At 52.9% G+C, this 19,566-nt stretch overlaps 1 protein-coding gene across 1 annotated transcript in view; it reads right to left on the bottom strand.

Annotated features, from left to right (window-relative positions):
- The window catches only part of Camta1 (calmodulin binding transcription activator 1), an 828,009-nt gene that overhangs the window by 95,387 nt on the left and 713,056 nt on the right, over positions 1-19,566 (bottom strand). Inside the window, 1 exon segment of the mRNA XM_032890958.1 lies at positions 12,415-12,568. Within this exon segment, the coding sequence (XP_032746849.1) occupies positions 12,415-12,568 (154 nt within the window).

Genomic DNA, 19,566 nt, shown 5'->3' with positions numbered 1-19,566 from the left:
AGGGGAAAAAATGTGTTTTGAAAGGGAAGGTTTAGAAGTGCACAGGGCACTTGCCACTCACCCTCCCTGCCTGGGCCATGTCCTCCTTATGAGAGCAGAGAGGACGACTCAGGAAGAGCTGAATGCAAGGTCACGATGGGGCACAGAGACCAAAAAAAGGAATGGCCAGGAAAACAGCCTGTCCTCTCCTGGTCATTTCTTTGTTCCCGGCACAATTTGGGATGCTCTAGCTTGAGAAAAATCTCAGCCAGAAGCACCCCATCTTCAGGCCCCCATACATGCAGCTTGGGTGGTGGCTTTTGGGCTGGTTAAGGGGTGGAGGGGGAGCCTGTATCCCCAGGAAGGCAGGGCCAGGGAATGTCCAAGAGAGGGAGTAAAGCAGCTGTGGAACTGGTAAATCGCCCTTGGCCTCACCAAAAGAGAGACACCAGGAAGCAGATGCTGGCTTCTTAAAGCACTCCATCTTGGGGCTTCCGGCTGAGCCCTCCTGAGGCCCCAGGCTGCCTGCTGAGAGGCAGAGCCACAGCTGGGGACAGCTGTCAGGACACCAATCACCTTACACCAGTGCTGATCTGACTGATCGAGATCTTCTCCCTAACCAGAACCATGGCAAGGTGAAAGAGCCGAAGCCAGGGCCGGCGCCCGGCTGTGCTCAGAGATGGAGGTCACCTTCCCAAGAGGCAGCCAGCTGTCCTGAGGAGACTCACTGAGATGTCGAGGAGGGGGCTGGGTGATGGTGTGAGGCTTGAACTTGGCCTGGGCAGCCAAAGGCATCGTGGTTATGACAGTTCCGTCCCGAGACTCCAGAGGAGGTGGAGAGCCCCCTGTGATGATCTGAATGGTATCCCCGCCCCCCCGAAAGCTGCACCTGCCCAGCCCCCAATAAGTTTTCAAGGGCGTCATTAGTAACTGAGGTCGTAGGACCCCATGCAATAGGCAGAAGGGCTTCAGCACAGAGAGAAGCCACATGAGGTCAGAGCTAGAAGGCAGCCAGAGACCGCACAAGGCAGAACGAGGCCTCACCGGAAACCAACCTCAAAGTCGCCCTGACCTTGTCATTCCAGTCTCCAGAACTGGAAACAACCAATATCCATGGTGTACACACCCCGGCCAGGGGTGCTTCGCCGCAGGGGTGCCTTGTGGACTGCTTTCTGCAACAACCGCTGAACACCACAGGCTAGGGCAGGGGTTACAGTGAGCAGAGGTGCATTCTGCACAGTTCTGGAGGGTGGAAGGCCAAGTTCAGGTGCAGGAGTGTGGGGGTAGCTGGGGCAGCATGGAGGAGCTGGAAGAGGAGGGGGGAGTAGGGAGGACCTGGAGGAGGAGGGAGGAGCTGGGAGAGCAGGGGGACAAGGAGGAAATGGGGGAAGAGAGAAGGCTGGGAGGAGGCCTGGCAGGTAGGTACTATTGGGAACCCCCTCCCCAAGCAGGGGGAGGGGAGAGGAGGTTCACATTAGGGCTGCAGCTCTGATCCTGCTCTAGCCCAGGTAGCAGGAGGTATAGCCTGGCCTCCATCTCTGCAGGCCGAGCGCCAGGATAGGAAGTGTGTGGAGACCTGTACGGGGATGAGCTTGTGGAATGGCTTTATCAGGGATTTGGAAGTGCAGCTAAGATCTAAGAACATGCAGCCCTGAGACCCGGCCTCCTCGCTTGGCACTCCTGCCTCTGAGGTGAGCTAGTGGTGTGCATGTGTCGGCAGATGTTCATCCTGGTCTCATGGCTGTGCATGCTGAAGGCTGAGAGGGAAGACCGTGCTGGCACTGCAAGCCCGAGGCAGGCGGGTGACTTTCCGCCACAGCGGCCTCTGCAGCAGCCTCAGGGTGGAAGAGTTCTTCTGCCTGGGTCCCCTCAGCTATAACACAGCTGTCATGGCTTCCCCTGGCTCCACACCATCTCCCCGGGGACTTTAAGGACACAGTGGTAAGGGAGATTCAGGTTTGGCGTAGAGGGACAGTGACTTCATGCCAGGGGGACAGACTCTGGGAAGGAACAGAATGAAGGGAAGGAAGGAGGGGCCCGTCAGCCCTGGAGGCTCCTCTGTTTTCAGAAAGATGACAGGACAGGTGTGTCAGAGCTTAAATTGCCACAGCAATGGCACAAGTGCACCAATGAGAAACCACACTGACCCATCCCCACAGGGAGAGATGCTTGGCACTGGGGCAAATAGGAGAGAAGTGGCCATGTCTGTGTGACAGTGTCTCTGTCAGTGTCTCTGTGGCAGTGTCTCTCTGTCCAGTGTCTCTGTGGCAGTGTCTCTCTGTCCAGTGTCTCTGTGGCAGTGTCTCTCTGTCCAGTGTCTGTCAGTGTCTCTCTGTCCAGTGTCTGTCTGTGGCAGTGTCTGTGTGGCAGTGTCTCTGTGACAGTGTCTCTATTTAGTGTCTCTGTGGTAGTCTCTGTGACAGTGTCTCTGTCCAGTGTCTCTGTGGCAGTGTCTCTGTGGCAGTGTCTCTCTGTCCAGTGTCTCTGTGGCAGTGTCTCTCTGTCCAGTGTCTCTGTGGCAGTGTCTCTCTGTCCAGTGTCTCTGTGGCAGTGTCTCTGTGGCAGTGTCTTTGTCCCAGGGTTTGTTGGATCACCCCTTCCCTTCCTCCTCTGGGCTCATCTACCCTTTCACACAGCACCTGCCACTTAAGAGTGACCCACATAAGGTTGGCCACTTGTTTAACTTGTCCAAACCAGGTCACCCTGGACCCAGGGACACTCCCAGTTCAGCCTGGTTATGGGGTCACCCTACTTGTGAGCCATGTGACAGAGCCAGCTGGAGAGGGAGCCCATTTCTGTGCCTAGCTGCCAGTGAATGAGAGCCCTTTCGGAATTCTTCGAAGTTGTTGATGCTCAAAGGCTGTCACCATAGCAACAAGGTCAGTAGGCAATGGCAGCCGTGGGTAGGTTTAATCCTCACTGTATCCTTGTTGACAGGAATAAAGGCCCTGCTTCTGATTTCTTGGTTCAACTAGATGAAGTTTTCATTAGATTTAACTTCTCATATCCAGACACCCACAAGCTAGCCAGCTCCCCATCTCCCCACTCAGCTCTCGTTCTGAGAAGCACTGCTGGGGCTGAGGGTTTGGAGTGGCCTGCGTGCTGGCTGTGTGCAAGGATCGATCCTCTGCGTGCAGTGTCTCCAGACACGGCATGCTAAGAGCCCCTGCCTATTTCGAGGCCTGGACTTCATGCCCTGTTGCACTCGCCCCTAGAGATTGCCAGAAGCTGAGGCTTGGTGTCAGCTGTGGAGTGGGGGACTTACCCTGGCCATATTGCTTCAGAGGCGGGGGGCGTTGGAGGTGAGGGGTCAGGACTCCTAGATTGGGGAATCTAGACCACATGGGAAAGCATGGCCTTGGCTTCTGCATTTGGCCTCTTGGGGAACCTTAAAGGCAGACATGGTGGCTAGAAACTGGCCTTGGCTGCATAATTCTGCCTCCTGAGGCATAGCCTCTCCTCCCAATGGGCTAGGGACTCTTCATGAACGTGCTAGAAACCTTGGCAATGCTGGGAGCTCAATGTGGCAGGGAGAGGAGCCTCTCCTGGTATTGGCCCTTCAAATCTGGAGTCACCAGTCCCTCCCACCACTTGAGGGAAGAGCCAGTTAGTGAGGAAACATGTGGTAGTAAACAGCCGGGTGTCCAGTCCTTCAGGGCCACTTGAAATTAGGGACATTTCAGATGGCTGGGTTCCCTTAGGGGAAGCCCCCTCTTAACTCCCAACTGTGTGGTTCAGAGATTAGGATTCTTAGAGAGACAAAAAACCTAGGGAGTTTGGGGTTGGGGATTTAGCTCAGTGGTAGAGCGCTTGCCTATCAAGCGCAAGGCCCTGGGTTCGGTCCCCAGCTCCGAAAAAAAGAAAAGAAAAAAACAAAAACAAAAACAAGAAAAACAAAACAAACAAACAAACAAACAAACAAAACCTAGGGAGTTCGAGAATTCCACATCTCACTAGACGGTCTCCTCTTTAGTGAGCTGATCTCTGGTTCAGAATCAGATCCTTGACTCTCGGGCCTATGGCAGGCCTGAGAGGAAGTCACAAAGGTTAGCTGAGCTGGTGAATGGGGAGGAGAAAGCCGGAGGAGACTTCTGTAACAACCTAGGGTACAAGCGCCCAAGGAGCCTCAAAGGAAAGCTGCTAGGGACAGGCAGGAAACCAGAAGCATGTCCCTCCTGGGGGACACATCAGCTCAGTAGGATCTAGCCAGAAGGGAAAAAAGAACATTTGCAAAACAAACCAAGGTCCCAGAGGCAGGGGGATTCTGCCGAAGGAACCCACCTCCGTGCCTGGTCGGAAGGTGGCCGAGGTGTAGCAGGATGAAGTGTGTTGCCAGGATGTGGCAGAGCAGAGTAGGGGCTCAGTCTATCTGAGGTTGCAGGACAGCAGCTCCTATCCCAGGGATGGCACAGTGCAGAGGGAATCCTCCTCAGGCCTTTGGGGGTCTATTTTTGTTTTCTCAGACTCAGGTCCTGCAGTCACAAGACTTCTTTCTACCCCTAAGGACAGAGATGCTATTCTTGGCCCCAGGGACAAAGGTGTTCTTTTTATAGGTACAGTTCATACTTAGGACTTTTCTTGGGTTGAGGTCAACAAGTGCTCAGCAAGACAACTGTGTCAGCCGGGCCTTGGTGGCACAGGTGTGAAATCCAAGCAACTCAGATGGCTGAGATGCGAGGATCACAAGTTCAAGTCCAGCCTGGGAAACTTAGCAAGGTCCTATCTTCAAAATGGAGAAAGGGCTTACACCGTGGTACAGTGGTGGATCTTGCCCTGCATGGGTGAGGCTCTGGGCTCGAACCCCAGTCTCATGGCTTCCAAGAGATCACACCCTATGCTGGCACCAAGACTCAAACTGCAAACCCAGGAAGTATTGAGGGTGGCAGTTCTTAATCAGGAGTCTAGGGAGACAACTCAGTTCTGGATCATCCAGAAACTAGGCTTCCTAACTTCGGGACATTTCCCTCTGAAAGTTTCCTGATAAATCTCCCACCCTGCCTCCTTGCCATCCCAAGAGGTCCAGGGGTGAGGGTACTAGCCCAGGGTTTGCCTCCTTCTGGTGTCTGCCTCAGGCTAGAGTTTCTGGGAAATAAAAGTCGGCAATTACAGCAGGAGAGTGGTTTGTAAAACACCCAGAGTCCCTTGGCTGGCTTCCACCCTAGAAATCAGAACAAAGCTGGACAGGGCCCCCAGAACCTGCCTTTCCTAGACCTGCCCAGGTGCTTCCGAAGTGAAATGGGTCCTGCCGCTGGGCTCTGTGCTAGGGCTCCCTGTGCTGCAGTGATCCAGGGAGGAAGGTGCAGCTGGGTGCTCTGATCCACAGACAGGGCCAGCCTAGACACCCAAGCTTCCACCTGACTTAGAGTCTGTCACTCCTATCCCAGAGATCTTCCTCCGCGGCAGGAACACTGGATGAAGCCTCAACCCTCCCTAGCAGCAGTCAACCTGAAGTTGGCCCCCGACTCCTTGCTCTTCTCATGCCCACACTTGCAGCCCGTGGGCGGTTGCTTTGTCACTTCCACGGGCTGTGCTCCGATCATAATCATTCCCGCTAGGCACATCCTGGAGGCGCTCTGCTACCACTGGCCACCAGGTGGCGCTAAAGGACCAGGAACTGGTCTAGAAGGCCCGGGGAAGGCGTACCCCTCGTGGACCTTCTTGTACTCCATAATCACCAGGATTACAATCTAAGCAAAAAAGCAAAACAAATAAACACCTGCCCCATACGGAATTTGTCCTTTTTTGAAGGAAAAAAAGTCGTGAGAAAACACGATACTCTGAGCTCAGGGGTGTTGGCACCAGTGGGCATCCTGGGACAGGTGGGAAGGTGCCCTGGGGACTGGAGGACAGGGTAGCAGAGAAGCTGGGTGGGGAGTTCCTAGGAAAGGTACTTCTCTGTCTCTTCTTTGCCTCTGAAGCTATGGCTTCACAATGCAGGGTCCCTGTCTGCAGTCTCCCTACCCTACGCTGGCTGCCCTGGGGCTGGAAAAAAGGCCCTTCTGAGTGTGCCGAGAAGGGCTGAGACATGATTCCCAAAAACATTTCCAGTAAAGACCAAAGAGTCAAGGCATCTGAGGACAGCTAGGAACAATAGGGTACCCTCGACCTCTTGCCACCTCATGGCCACCACCCCGGCCTTACAGTGTGCCTAGAGTTGGCCCCAAAGCCAACGTGGTTCTATCCCACCCGCACCATGAGCTCCAGTCCACACTCACCAGGGCCTCTACTATGATTTCCCCTGCACCCCCCACACACTCAACGTGGCCTCGATCTCTTCATTCTCAGCATGGTTTCCACCCCTCCCCCAACATGGTTTCCACTCCTACGCCTATCATGGCTCCTACCCAACATTCAACACACTATCCCCTCCTTCAAGCTCAACCTGGCCTTTCTTCCTTCAAGTTCAACACGGCCCCCACCCCAAATTCAACATGGACGGCCTCCGCTTCTATGCCCAACGTGGCCTCTCTTCTCTCACACTAAACGTCCAGCTCAGTCTCCATTGCTTCATAGTCAACCATTCCTGCAGGCTACCGTCCTGACGTTGACACACTATTCCTACTCACCTCACCTCCGCTTCCTTCTTGATGCTCCACACACTGCCTGGGATGCCCTAACACACCATCCTCTCGGCTGATGGCCTGGGGGGCCCTAGAGCATGGCTGTCCTTGACCTCCTATTCACCTTACACTCCTGTGATGCCTTCTAGGCAGGCTCCCTTTGATCGGGTTCCCTGAAGGACGGCCTGGGCTTCCTCCTGTTTGGCCTCTTCCCAAAGCCCAGTGTAGCCCAGTGTAGCCCAGTGTAGCCCCAGTGTAGCCCAGAGCTCAGTGGTCCCACTCTGGCTGAAGAAAGACAGGAGATGTCCAGGTGGCCTTTGGGTGTCCTTGCTGGGCACCCAGGGGTTGTGAGCTAAGGACTTGGCCTCCAGGGGGCGCTGCTCTAGCTTTTGGGTAGGTTTTTCCTTCTAACTGCAGCCAGGACACTGGTCATTTGACATCTGTGATGCCATTTCAGGGCCACAGGGACTTGTCAACCTGCTCATCATCATCCATCCTAGGACAGAGGACATGGCCATTCAGAGAGCTCAGAGGACTGGCCAAGACCAGGAGAGACAGTGCTGTCTCCTCACAGCTCAGCTCTGCCAAGTTTGCGTTCTGCCTCTGGCCTCTGCTGGAAATCCTTTTACATGGCGTCCCCTTGCTGGCACTGCCACCCAAACCACAGAGTCACTTATGCGTGCGGCCTAGTCTGGCTGGTTATCAGAGTGCCCTTGCCCTTGACTTGTAGGCAAGGGGTTGGTGTTGTTTTGGGAGAAAGTTTCAGAAGGTCATGGGGTCAGAAACCCATTCTGACCTCTTGTGTGTGTCCCAGTCTATGTGTGTCCAAGGTGGCGAGGGTGCTACGTGCACGTGAGTAGAACCTATGTGTGCAAGCGCGCTTGGCATTATGGGACACTGCAGGAGCAGTGGGGGTATGAGGTGACTGCTGGCCCAGGCCCAGGCTGTCTTTCCAGGCAACTTTTCTACTTGGCCCTCCTTTTGTAGCTGAAGACACCTGCCCTAGGCATCTAGGGACCTGGAAGACAGTTAGGCAGAACCGAAACTGGGCTGGCTAAAGGCTGGGGCTTTCTGGGGGTGGTGAAGGCCTGCTGAAAACTTGCTTGTTCTTGCAGGGCCATCTGGCCCCATTCAGGGGGCTCCAAATAGAGCCCCAAGGTGGGGACAGCTGGGTAGGATTGTGCCCAGGGAAGGGCTGGGAATAGTCTGGCTGCTACAATGGCACAGGTTGCTAGCCGGGAAAAGGCTGGCGTCCTCTTACCTGATGGGCAGCCAGGAAACAGGATAGGGCAGAAAGCATGGGTGCTCTATGGGAACCAGTTTTATCTGGCTCTCCGTTGGGTCACAGAAGCTAAGAGTGCTCGATTTGGGCTGTGGTGGTGGTGGTGGTGTTGGCTTTGAGCTACTGAACAAATTTCTTAGCAAGCTAGAAGGACCAAGAGCCAGAGCCTTGCTTGCAGACCAGCTGTCCACTTGAAAGTATCCCCCTGCAGCTAGCCTTCCTGTCCTAGCATTTTGCTCTTACTAGTGAAGTTTGCTTGGGAGCTAAGCTGAGGCTTGGGAACAGCTGCGGGAGAGTAGATTCCAGGAGTTCCATGGCGGGACAGGCTGTATGCAGATGAGTTCTCTCCCATCCCAGACAGAACCCCAGGCCGTCCCATCCAGACTTTTGGCCTGAGATGAGCAGCTCACCTTACTGTAAGCCAGGGAACCTGAAACTCACAGGGTACTCATGCTTACTTCACGGGGAGAAAGTCATTTCTCAAAAAAAAGTGCCCAGCACAACGTCATACTGCCTCAGGTTCCTCTCCACGTGGGGGGCAGTCTGGGACAACCTGCTGCTCAATGTCACATAAGTAGAGATGGTGTGTGTTATTTTGTGGCCCTGCCTGTAACGGGAAGAGGCTTGTTCTCCATTTTTTTTTCTTGTCCTTTTCATTGGTCGGAATGCAGTCGTGATGGGTGAGGGCTGGAGCGGCCATCTTTAACCTGTAGAAGTGAACAGCACCCGGGAAAATGGCAGAGCACCAGCAGGGAGGAGCCTGAGGGGCTGACTTCAGATACAGGGGACCCGCATTTCAATTCTGGACTGTGTGGAAAAATGCAAAAAGTGAAAGCGAAAGACGTTTCTTTTTGACGTAAGCCTCCGTTGTTTAGCCAGGAGGAATTACGAAAGTCAGGGAGGCTCTTGGGAAGCCCATTGGGAATTCAGTCAGACATCTTAATTTCCCCCCTGTGTTTGCTCTTTCACACGCGGGCTCCTCAGACTGCAGGCAAAGGGAAAAGGCCCTTCTGTCCAAAGAACCAGATGGGAGAGGGAGCCCCTCTACTGCTTCGACACAGGTGAGACAGTGTAGGGCGCCCTCCTGTGGTGAACAATGGTACTGCGCATGCGCAGGTTTTGCACCTGGCGTCAGTTGGCCAGGACGGTAATATGCTAATGAGGGATTCATGCTCTGCCAATCCCTGGAGGACAAGTAGCAGGGGTGATGGTGGGGTGATAGTGGGGTGATTCGTGCTCCGCCAATCCCTGAAAGAATTAGCATAGCCCCAGCCTGTTGTGTATATAAGGTGAGTGCTTTTGCCGCTCGAGGTCCCATATCAGCAAAGAGGTGTCCTGCAATAAAGGCTGTTGAGAAGAATCCGACCGTGTTGCGTCTTCCTTGCCGGACGAGGTGGGCGCGACAAGACAGAGGCTGAGTGTGGACAGAGGGCTCATACCCACCAGTGTCACGTTCCCGATTCAGCCATTGGCAACTCTGACGGGCAGAGAGATCGGGAAACATCAGGTTATCAAACGGGGAAGCCTTCGAAGGAATGCGATTCGTGAAGCTAATGCATTTGGCTCCAGCAATCATGCTATGCCGGATTCTGGAACCCATCTGATGGCTTCTTGGCTCTCAGCAGACAGTGCTTTCTCCGAATACTGCTGGCTGGCATCTGTGAGCTATGCAAGCTCCACCAGCAGCTAGGCACTTATAGGGGCTGTGCTTCCAAACGTCCGTTCCCAGGCAGGGCTGCCCGCACAGCACAGCCCAGGACAGGCATACACCATCCATGGAGTGATTCGACCTCTTGGTCTCCTTGTAGTTTTTTATGTAACTTCCTTGACGCACTGCAGGCTCTGAACGAGCATTCACTTACACCCCCCCCATCCTCTCTTCCCCCAGCCCCATTAAACCTTGGAAGCCAAATCAAGTCTGCATTTTGTCCCCTGGAGTTTGGAAGCCTGAGACTCTTGCCTGGCCTGGAGGTGGCACCCTTGTGCAAGATGTCAGGAGACATGGCACGGATGTCTTCAGGAGGAAGCTGTCTGTGTGCATTTAGCGAGGAAGCCCTAGGCAGAGCATAAGGGTTGCCTTGGCAGGCATGGCTTTCCTGGTAGTGTGTCCCTGGTGTCCTTCTGGCACAGACGGTCTCGGACACGTGTGCCAGGACCCAGTCATCTGCTCCTGGTGGCCTGGGCAGAACCTTTCATCTGCAAACAGGCTCTAATTTGCCACTGGCAGGCAGCAGTGACCCAGAAGACATATATGACTGTTCCAGAGGGGAGGAATCAATGTGCCCTCCTTCTACCTGGGTTTTTATAGACAAGCGCTCCCTAGACAGAGTACTGAGGATGTGGACCGGGGCAGAAGCCCTTGGACCCTTGCCACCTTTTCAAGTCAAGAGCCCTCCTTAGGGCCTTTATTTTGGAAGTGGTCATTAAGTGCCAGCAAGAAGGCAGGGGCCGTTTAGGAGAGGGACGCAGACATCACCAGTCTCAGAAGCAGGACCCTGACCAGAGGGCCGAGCCCAAGGGTGAGTGACTGTCTCTGTCTCCAACCCTAGATAGTCTGCTGACTGGAGACGACACAGAAGACAGTTTCAGGAAGCTAATCTGCCCTCTGTCTTCTCAGATTCTTGGGTTTCTGAATAATGTGAAATGCTAATCCTAGCCACCACTCTCTCACCAGGCAGCATTAGAGTGTGCTCTGGGCCGAGTCCCTGCCCCGGCTAATCCGAGGCACTACCTGTGAGAAAGGACCAATGGTCTCAAGGGGCCCATGAGGGGTTGGGCAGGACCCCTGTCTGTGTTTGTTCGTGTCCCTTGATGCCATCTGAGTTATGAATTAGAAGCAGGGAACCTAAGAACCAGGACTGCTGGCCCTGGGATAGAAAGGCATATCAGGAGAGTCTCATGTCTCACAGCCTGGATGCTGGAGGCCGTGATCTGCTGTCCAGGGTCCTGCAGACCCTTTCTGCTTACGTCCCATGCCGTTCTGAGCACTAACTGTATGTCAGGGCTTCCCATGTTTCCTCGCTCTGTGGGATGAGGCGGAGGCTGTGAGGTTTCCTCTGGATAACGGTGGCAGGTTTGTTTCTATCTGATGCTCCCTGGAGCAGACGTTTGAGGAGACTAGGGGGCTTTAGAGTATATGAGCTAAGCCACGGGGGTAGGGGTTGTATATAGGCTGAGTCCAGAAACCGAAGTGAGGAGGAAAAAAAAAATGAAGAAAGGAGAAACCAGATATAGGAACTCAAGACAAGATGGCCACCAAGCCTCAGGATGGGTGCATAGGAGGAGGCATTGCCTGCCAACGACAGGAGAGAGAGCTATGCCAGTGGCGTCAGGCCCATACAGACAAGGAGTTTCAGTCAAGGCCTCTGGGCCACCTGCAGTATCAGAGACAGTATCTGAACTCAGGAAGACAGCCTGAGAGATGCTCTGTCCTGACACAGAGCCCCAGGGTGGACCTTTTGGGTCTTCATCCAGTACAGAACATGTTGTCCCTAGTAAGCCCTGGCTGATGACATACTGGGATGTGGGCACATAGGGACTTTCAGAAGAAGTGGCTCATGGCAGTTACCCCTAGCTTCCATTTGTAGCCCACAGGCAAGGATATTTTAGTGGCTCCCCTGTTATGTCCAGTAACTGAGTAGCCCCTCGGGCTAGCTCAGAATGGTCCTGCTCCTGAGTGACCTATGGGTCCACTCTACCCAGTCCTGATGGTGTCTGAGTAGACAATCAGCAGGGGCCCTGACAAGCACTGGGAAGCCTTGTGGTTTTCCCAGTCTGGCTGAGCCCAGCCGGTAGGGGTAGACGGGATGACGGCACCTGTAGGAACAAAGATCCTCGGCTTCCTGGAGCCTTGGCCATCTGTCTCCGTGACTCGCACCTGACAGTTGCTGCAGAAAGCTCTACTTTGCCGATGAAATGAAATCAACTCAATTACGGAAAGCCCTTTGTCACCCAGGCTGGGCCCTTTGACAGCCCAGAGCCAGCGGACTGCTGCCGTGTTCAGGGCCAGCATGGGCAGCCATTCTGCCGATCCCTGCCTTGTCTGTCTCCTCAGTCTCTCACCCTGCTCCTATGTGTGCAGACACACGCTTGCTCTGTCCCAGCTTATGCTGTCTGTGTGTCTGAGCCTCACTCTCTCCATCTATCATAGGAGTCTGAGGAATGCTCGTCGTGGGGGTGGTGCGTGTGTACGGAGGTCACAGGACAACTTTCCCGCCTTTGTGTTTGAGGTCCAGTCTCTCGTGGGCCGGGAGCTACATTGAGTGATCTAGGCTGACTGTTAGGAGAACTTCCCTACTGGCCTTCACCTTGCATCTCACCGCCTCTGCCATGCCTGGCGTTTTACATAAGTTGCCAGGGATCTGAATTCAGCTGCACTGTACCAACAAGCCGTCTCTCTAGCCCCGGGTCTGAGAGTTTGTGCTTTGATTGCAGTGTGGAAGCTTATGAGGATTAAGTGACTGCAGGCATCGGAGGGGATGTCATTAAAGCTGAATTCACAGTGTCACCACGTCTGAGAGGGAACAGGGCTCCACGCTGAGTCCCCAAGGCCCACCTGGGCAGTGCTGGCTGAGGCCACGGGGAGGTACTCACACATGGGTTTCAGCTGCCCGATGAGTTCCTCCTTCGTCCACTTGGCCCACTCCTTCTTGTCTGTGTTGATGGAGCAGAGGATGGGCCCGCAGGGCTTGCCACAGTCCTCGATGGCCGGCACATTCAGGTAGTGCACCAGGACGATGTCGGGGTTCTGTGGGGAGAGCAGACACTGGCAGCATGAGGGCGCAGCAGGGGTACATCATCCCCACACCGCCTGTGTGGCACTAGCTCTATGCTGGAAACAGGCATCTGAGACCATGCTAGGCATTGTGGGAAGTCAGCGCCTTCCCAGGTCTGTAGCCACCACTGGCCATTAGGCTCCCGCCTTCATCGGGACAATGGGAAAGGCTTCTGGCTTTATCCAGGGCCCTCAGAGGCAAATCACCCCCATGCAAACCACAGATACTCAGTGGCTGACAAGCATGAAGCCCAGGACCTTAACCGTGAGATGGAACTGTGTGTCCTGTGAGCTTCCAGACCTCCCGTTTCTCACCCCTGCGGCTTAAGGAACATTATCCCGGTCACAGTCACTGAAGTCCCTGATGTGGGCTCTCAGGAGAAAAGTAGCTACCAGGGCTTCAGACCCACTTCTCCAGTACCAGCCTCTGCTTGCAGCCTGGGACCTTTCCCAGCGTGAACACAACAGCACATGTCACAGTGCCTCACCCAGCGGACAGCTGTCACCAGGAACCTCGGACAGCTTCTTCCAGTGCGATTTAGAGCTTAAGAAGGGAAAGGCCTTTAGCCCTAGGATGACGATTTCCAGACGATTCTATTAAATGGTCAGCCTTCCCCCACCAGAGTCAACCCAGGCGCACGGCCACTGCATCCTGCCACCACTAGCTCTGATGGCTACACCGTAGGGTTTCTGAACAGCTTCGTCACAGAGACTCCCCAAGCCTTTGGGCGTCCCCCCAGTTCCTGAAGTTTGCTTGGTCACACCAGGTCTGACAAATGAGTTAAGAACAACCATAGTGAGTCAGGTGTGGGATTTGCACGTCTATATCAGTATTGAGGAGGTGAAGCAACAGGAGCACGTTCAAAGTTTTATACACACACAAACACACACACACACATACACACACACTCACACACACACGCACACACACACACACACACACACACACACACACACACACACACACACACACACACACACACACACACACACACACACACACACACACACACACACACAAACACACACACACAAACACAAACACACACACACACACACACACATACACACACACACACACACACTCACACATATACACACACAAACACACACACATATACACACACACTCACACACATATATACATAACACACAAACACACACATACACACACATACACACACACATACATGCACACATACACAAACACATACATACAATTGTCTACGTAGCAAGTTCAAGGCCAGCCCAAGTTACATAAGGCCGTGTCATGAACAAACAAACAAACAAATGAACACACTGACCATCACAAACCGATCGCACATCTTCACAAATGTTCCTGGAAAAACTTGGCCCAGCCCTCTGCCCTGATCAGAAAGTATTTCCTAAGTCACATTCTCTTTTAGCTTCCTAAGGAATCATCAAAACACGGAAGAAAACTCTGGAAAAGCCACGTGGTAGGTCCCTCTCTGTCTCTGTAGGCCAGTATCCCCAGTGTGTCCCAAACTTGAGCCCTGGGAGTGGACAAGGTCCCCAGCAGGGGGAGGCCGAGTCCGTGGTTGTGGTTTCGGTCACAGTCAGAGCCAGAGTAATGAATGAAAATATGAATCAATCAGCCCATTAATAAATAAAGACTCAAGACTATACCATGACCAGTGCAAGAAAGCAAACTGGCATAATTTTAAAAGATTTCCAATAAGGGTTGAAACATGGTTTTTTTTCTTCTTCTTGCCAACGCTCAGTTAACCAGGAAATTAAATCAACATGAACAGGAGGCTTCTCGCTAATGGCAGCTTTTCTGGATTGTGGAAATCATGGTCCTTAATAATAAAGGTAATCCCTGCCACCGTGGGCCGATCCGCTCTTTGCAGAGTGTTTCCACACTGTTATTTCATTTGGTGTCCGTAGAGCCAGGGAGGTGGGCAGGCCAGGCCAGGGATCCCTCCCTCTGGAGAGGGAGATTCTGAGTTGCTTGCCCAGAGCTCTGTTCCTGGCCAGGGACCCGCCTGGGCTGGAAGCCAGGGCTCCGACTTCAGATTCACATCCTGCCAAGACAGCTGGTGGCTGCTTTTTGCTCAGCTGACTGTTTCCCTATTCTTCATTTCTCTTTATTCTTGCAATATGCCTGACAGGTGGGTGGGCTGTGTGGGTCTGCCACGCCCACCAAATGGATGGGGTGGCTGAAAGGGATGTAGGTGACTGACTCTCTGGACTCCTAGCCCTGAGTTCTGCTCTCCCTGAAGCCAGCCAGGGCTTCACTGAAAGTTCTTGCTGGATCCTGGGCCTGGCTAGTCAGCTGGACCGGCTGCTGAGCGTGGAGAGAAAAGATAAGAGTTTGGATCAAAAGGCAGCAGGGACCAGCAGGCCTCCTGGGGCTTCCTCTGATCCCATCCCTGGAGGGAGCTTGGCACTGCAGGAGGGAGCTGGGATGCCCAGTGCCTGGGAGATGAAAAGCTGTGGATCCCCCACTGCTATCCCCCGTTGTCCTCACAGCATCACTGAGCACAGCCCGGGTGCCCGAGGCACCCGACCCCGGGAGACACAGGCTATAGCTTTTGAAACCTGTGGACCCAAACTTGCAGCCTGAAGTTCCCACATTTAGGCATCTGGATGGTTTCTCGAGATTCGCCTGCTGCCCTCTGTCCACCCGTTATTCATGACCTGTACAGGAAGCCCTTTCTCTCCAGAAGGACGTTCCTGGTTTCTCAACTCTGTTCTTCGAGGCATGGTGATTTGACGGACCGGCAACTGGTCAATGGATTGGATGTTTGTATGTCTGAATGTGGGGTCTCTTCTGGATCTCAGGACAAGGCCCTGGGGTATTACAATGCCCGGCCGTAACGCAGTCACTACAAGTTCATAGAAATGAAAACAGGTCATGTGACTCCGACTCTTCCCCTTGAAGCTTGAGGACTGTTGACATCAGGGTCCACAAAGGGCAGGGAAGGGTTTCTGAATGTGGATACTGACATGTAAAGGCAATTTTTCATCTATCTATCTATCTATCTATCTATCTATCTATCTATCTATCTTTCATCTATCTATCTATCTATCTATCTATCTATCTATCTATCTATCTATCTTTCATCTATCTTTCTACCTACCTACCTATCTACCATCGATCTGTCATCTAACCTATTATCTATCAATCTGTCATCTATCAATCTATTTTTATATCTGTCTTCTATTATTTATCTATTAATCTATCTAACATCTATCAATCTATTATCTACCAATTCATCTATCTACCTACTTATCTATCAATCTATCGATCTGTCATCTAATCTATTATCTATCAATCTATCGATCTGTCATCTATCAATCTATTTTTATATCTATCATCTATCTGTTATCTATTAATCTATCATCTATCAATCTACTATCTATCTGTCATCTAATCTATTATCTATCAATCAATCTATGTTATCTATAATACATCAATCTATCTGTTATCTATCCATCTATTATCAATCAATCAATCTATCATCTATCACCAATCTATCCATGTATCTATCAATCTATTATCTATCAATGGATCGATCTATTATCTATCGATCTATTATCTATCAATCTATTATCTATCTGTGTATCTATCAATCTACCAATCTATTATCAATCTATCATCTATCTATCAATTATCTATCAATCTATTACCTATCTATAAATTATCTACTGTCTATGTATCTATCAATGTATTCTCTATCAATGTATTCTCTATCTATCTATCTATCTATCTATCTATCATCTATCTATCTATCTGTCTGTCATCTATCTGCCATCCTCCATCTTTGTGTCTCACACTATAGCCCAGGTTGGTTCACTCTATGGACAATATTGGCCCCAGAATCACAGCAACCTTTCTGCCTCAGCCTCCTGAGGGCTGAATCACAGGCATGAATCCCCCACCAGGTCTGGCTTTTCTCTCTGAGTTGTACTCACTCTACTCCATAAGGTCACAGGGCCAGCAGCTGGACTCTCGCTTATCACTGACTTGAGGGTTCTAGATCAACTTCCTCCCCGGAGCACATGCCTGCCACAGGGTCTTTTGTCAGCCTGCCTCTCTGTATCGCTTTGATGAATTAACAGGAAGCCCAGCCCCTGGTCGCCAAGGAGTTTGGCTTGGGTTTGGAAGAGGGAGAGGCAGGCAGTGCTCGGTCCCAGATCCTGTCCCTGGGAGCCATTGCAGAGGCTCCTCAGGCAGTGTTACACTCCTACTTCTCCCCTTGGGCCAATCTTAAAACAGAATGTTGCAGTGTTTTTAAAGTGTGGGGGCACACATCTCTTCTTGGCAACGTTGTGGTTTTATTCATTAGCTGCACACTTTATGGGGTGCTCTTGGCAGAACAATGTATTGGCTTTAGTGTTCCTATGCACCGGTCTCGTGGAAGGCTCGCTTCAGTGTCATAGTAGCCCACTGCTCTTGTGGCCGGCTGTGATGTGGGCTGGGGTTGAGGGACAGCTCTGGGATTCATTTTCCTGAAGCTACAGGCTGTTCCTTGAAGTGCATGGGACTCTGCGGCTGAGCCCAGATGTCCTAGAGTTCTGGTAGGGGCTTTGAATGTCAGGACGGGAGGATCCCTGTGGGCTGTACCCACAGCATCTCAACTATAAATGGAAGCAGGGCTCATCTCTCTCTCCCTGGAGCTTCCTGGTAGGAACCCTGCCAGGCCTCCGGAAGACACCAAGCAGCACATGGATGGCCCAAAGCCCCAGTATTCTCAGTGGCTACCAAAACCCAGACAAATCCCGCACAAAGCCTGAAGTCCTTCCTGGGAAAATGAGCAGTGCTGGGTTAGCAGACAGGTCACTTGTGGGGACGTCCCTGATTCCGCTGACAACCCACACCTGCCCTCATTTTCACATGTCACAGACTCTTGGTGGTGGGTGGAGGTATGGCCCCAGGTCTTTAGGCTCCTCCCTCCCTCCCTCCCTCCCTCCCTCCCTCCCTCCCTCCCCCCTCCCTCCCTCCCTCCCTCCTTCCTGCCTCCCTCTCTCCTTCCTCACTAGTAACCATATTTTGCCACAAACCTGACGCTCCAGTGTTCCTAGGCCCCTCTCCAGCCTGACTCTGTTCACTGCAGTCCATTTGCCTGTTAAGCCTGCAAGCAAATCCTCTAAGGCACAGCCTCAGAGATGCTCCCAGCTCCCGTGTGGCCAAGCACAACCAGCACACCTGGCTCCGCCCAGGCTGCACCCAGTGAAGGACAGCACCACTCTCTGCTCTACCTTCCTCTCATCGGAAAGAGCAGCTACCCTTTCCTCAGTCCCCCGCTGTGTAACTGTCAGCTGGGCCAGCTTTCCTTAGAGCCAGCCGGACCCTTCCTCTCAGGCCAACCCTCCTAATGGTGTGGGTGTTACAGGGAAGCCCTTCTCTTGGGTCTCCTCGCTTCCTGTCTTCCTCGTTCCTCAAACCATTCTTCTGACGTGAGCAGGCGTGATCTAGTAACGTTACGATAGCTCTCTGGCCCTGAGAATGGAATACGCACATACACTTCTGGTGCTACATGCTTCTCTCTAGCCACCTCTTGTCTCGCACTCCCCAAAACACTGCTCCTAATCCCCCCACCCCCAATTCACCTATGCTGCTATTGCTGGCTGATGTGTCCTGTACTACAAGAAATCCCTTATCTTTGGAGCACTCAGCCCTAAATAGGACGTCTTTGTCCAGCCATGATCCCTAGAGGCTCGGGGATTACATGGGAAGAGGAGGCAGGGGGTCGTAAGAGTCGGAGGTTGAGGATGAGTGTGAAGCAGCTTCTTTATCCAGACACAACAGGGATGGTACACGTGTGAACCCACAAGTTCAAACCAGACAAAATCCCAGCACGGAGACGTGGGAGTGGGCTCAGGGTCTCACCCCTACCAAACCAAGATGTTATTTGCAGTTGAAACCTGTCAGGAAGGGGAAAAAGCCAAAGCAAGTAATGTCCCGCAGGTCTAGGAGGAGGCCTGACGCTTACACCCAGAGCGGTCGCCACCACTGCCTGACTCCCTGAGCCCCTTGTCGGATAAGCCTGATTCTCCAGAGGGAGCCCGCCCAGCAGATGCTGCCTTGCTTTGCCGTCTGCTTGCTGGATTGGATGATCTCCGTGACTCTCCTCTTCCACAGGGCTCTCATGGCCCAACTTGCTGTGGCCAATGCGGCCCCTCCTCCTGAGGTGGATTGCTCCTATATAGAAAGCTGACGGCGGCAAAGGGGGGTTGGAGGGAGTGGGAATAAAACTGCTTTGAACAAAGAGGTGTCCACAGATCCACCCTCATGGGACTGTGTGGGGCCCACAGCCAAGGCCAGCAGTGCAAGGAGGTTGCTCATGGGCAACTCTTGTAACTCATGCTAACACGAAGAGGTTCTGCCAAAACCTCCAGCTATATATGCCCTGTTTCGACCGCTAGAGGGCACCCGTCCAGGGGGCTGGAAGGGACCGCCGACCTGTTTTTTTTTATTCTGATATCCTCACCAGAGTGGGAAATGTCAGATTGCCTTGCGAAAGCCTAGCAAGGGAGGTCTAGACTCAGTCAGCTCATAGCTTGGCCTGGAGGGCTGGACCTTAGGCCAGGTTTGTGGAAAAGGTGTCATTGATTTAAAGAGCAAAGGAGAGGAGTGGGCCCTTAAGCTAGTGACAGCCATGGGGTGAGTAGACATTTGAGGGGGCACCAAACTTCTTAGCCCTTTGAGGGCCCTCCACTACCCACGAAGCGGGTACCCACAACCAGTCACCTCTGGTTTCTGAGAGAGGAAGGGCAGAGTTCAGAGGCCCCCCACATGGCTGTTGTCCCCAGTCACGATGCTTGCCCAATCAGAACAGGGAGGCCAGTTCAACAGCCTTCACCACACCAGGGGGAGAGCAGCGGTCTCCTCCCTGCCACCAGCTCTCATGTGAGGGCCTTGGCCACAGCTTATCAGAAGTGTGCGGTGCTCAGCCACAGGTAACCATGGCGCTCGGAAGGAGGTGCAGTTTGTGTGAAGTCTC

The sequence above is a fragment of the Rattus rattus genome, chromosome 1 (genome assembly GCF_011064425.1).
Source record: "Rattus rattus isolate New Zealand chromosome 1, Rrattus_CSIRO_v1, whole genome shotgun sequence".
NCBI classification, from domain to species: Eukaryota; Metazoa; Chordata; class Mammalia; order Rodentia; family Muridae; genus Rattus; species Rattus rattus.
This window is presented reverse-complemented; position numbering and strand designations above follow the sequence as displayed.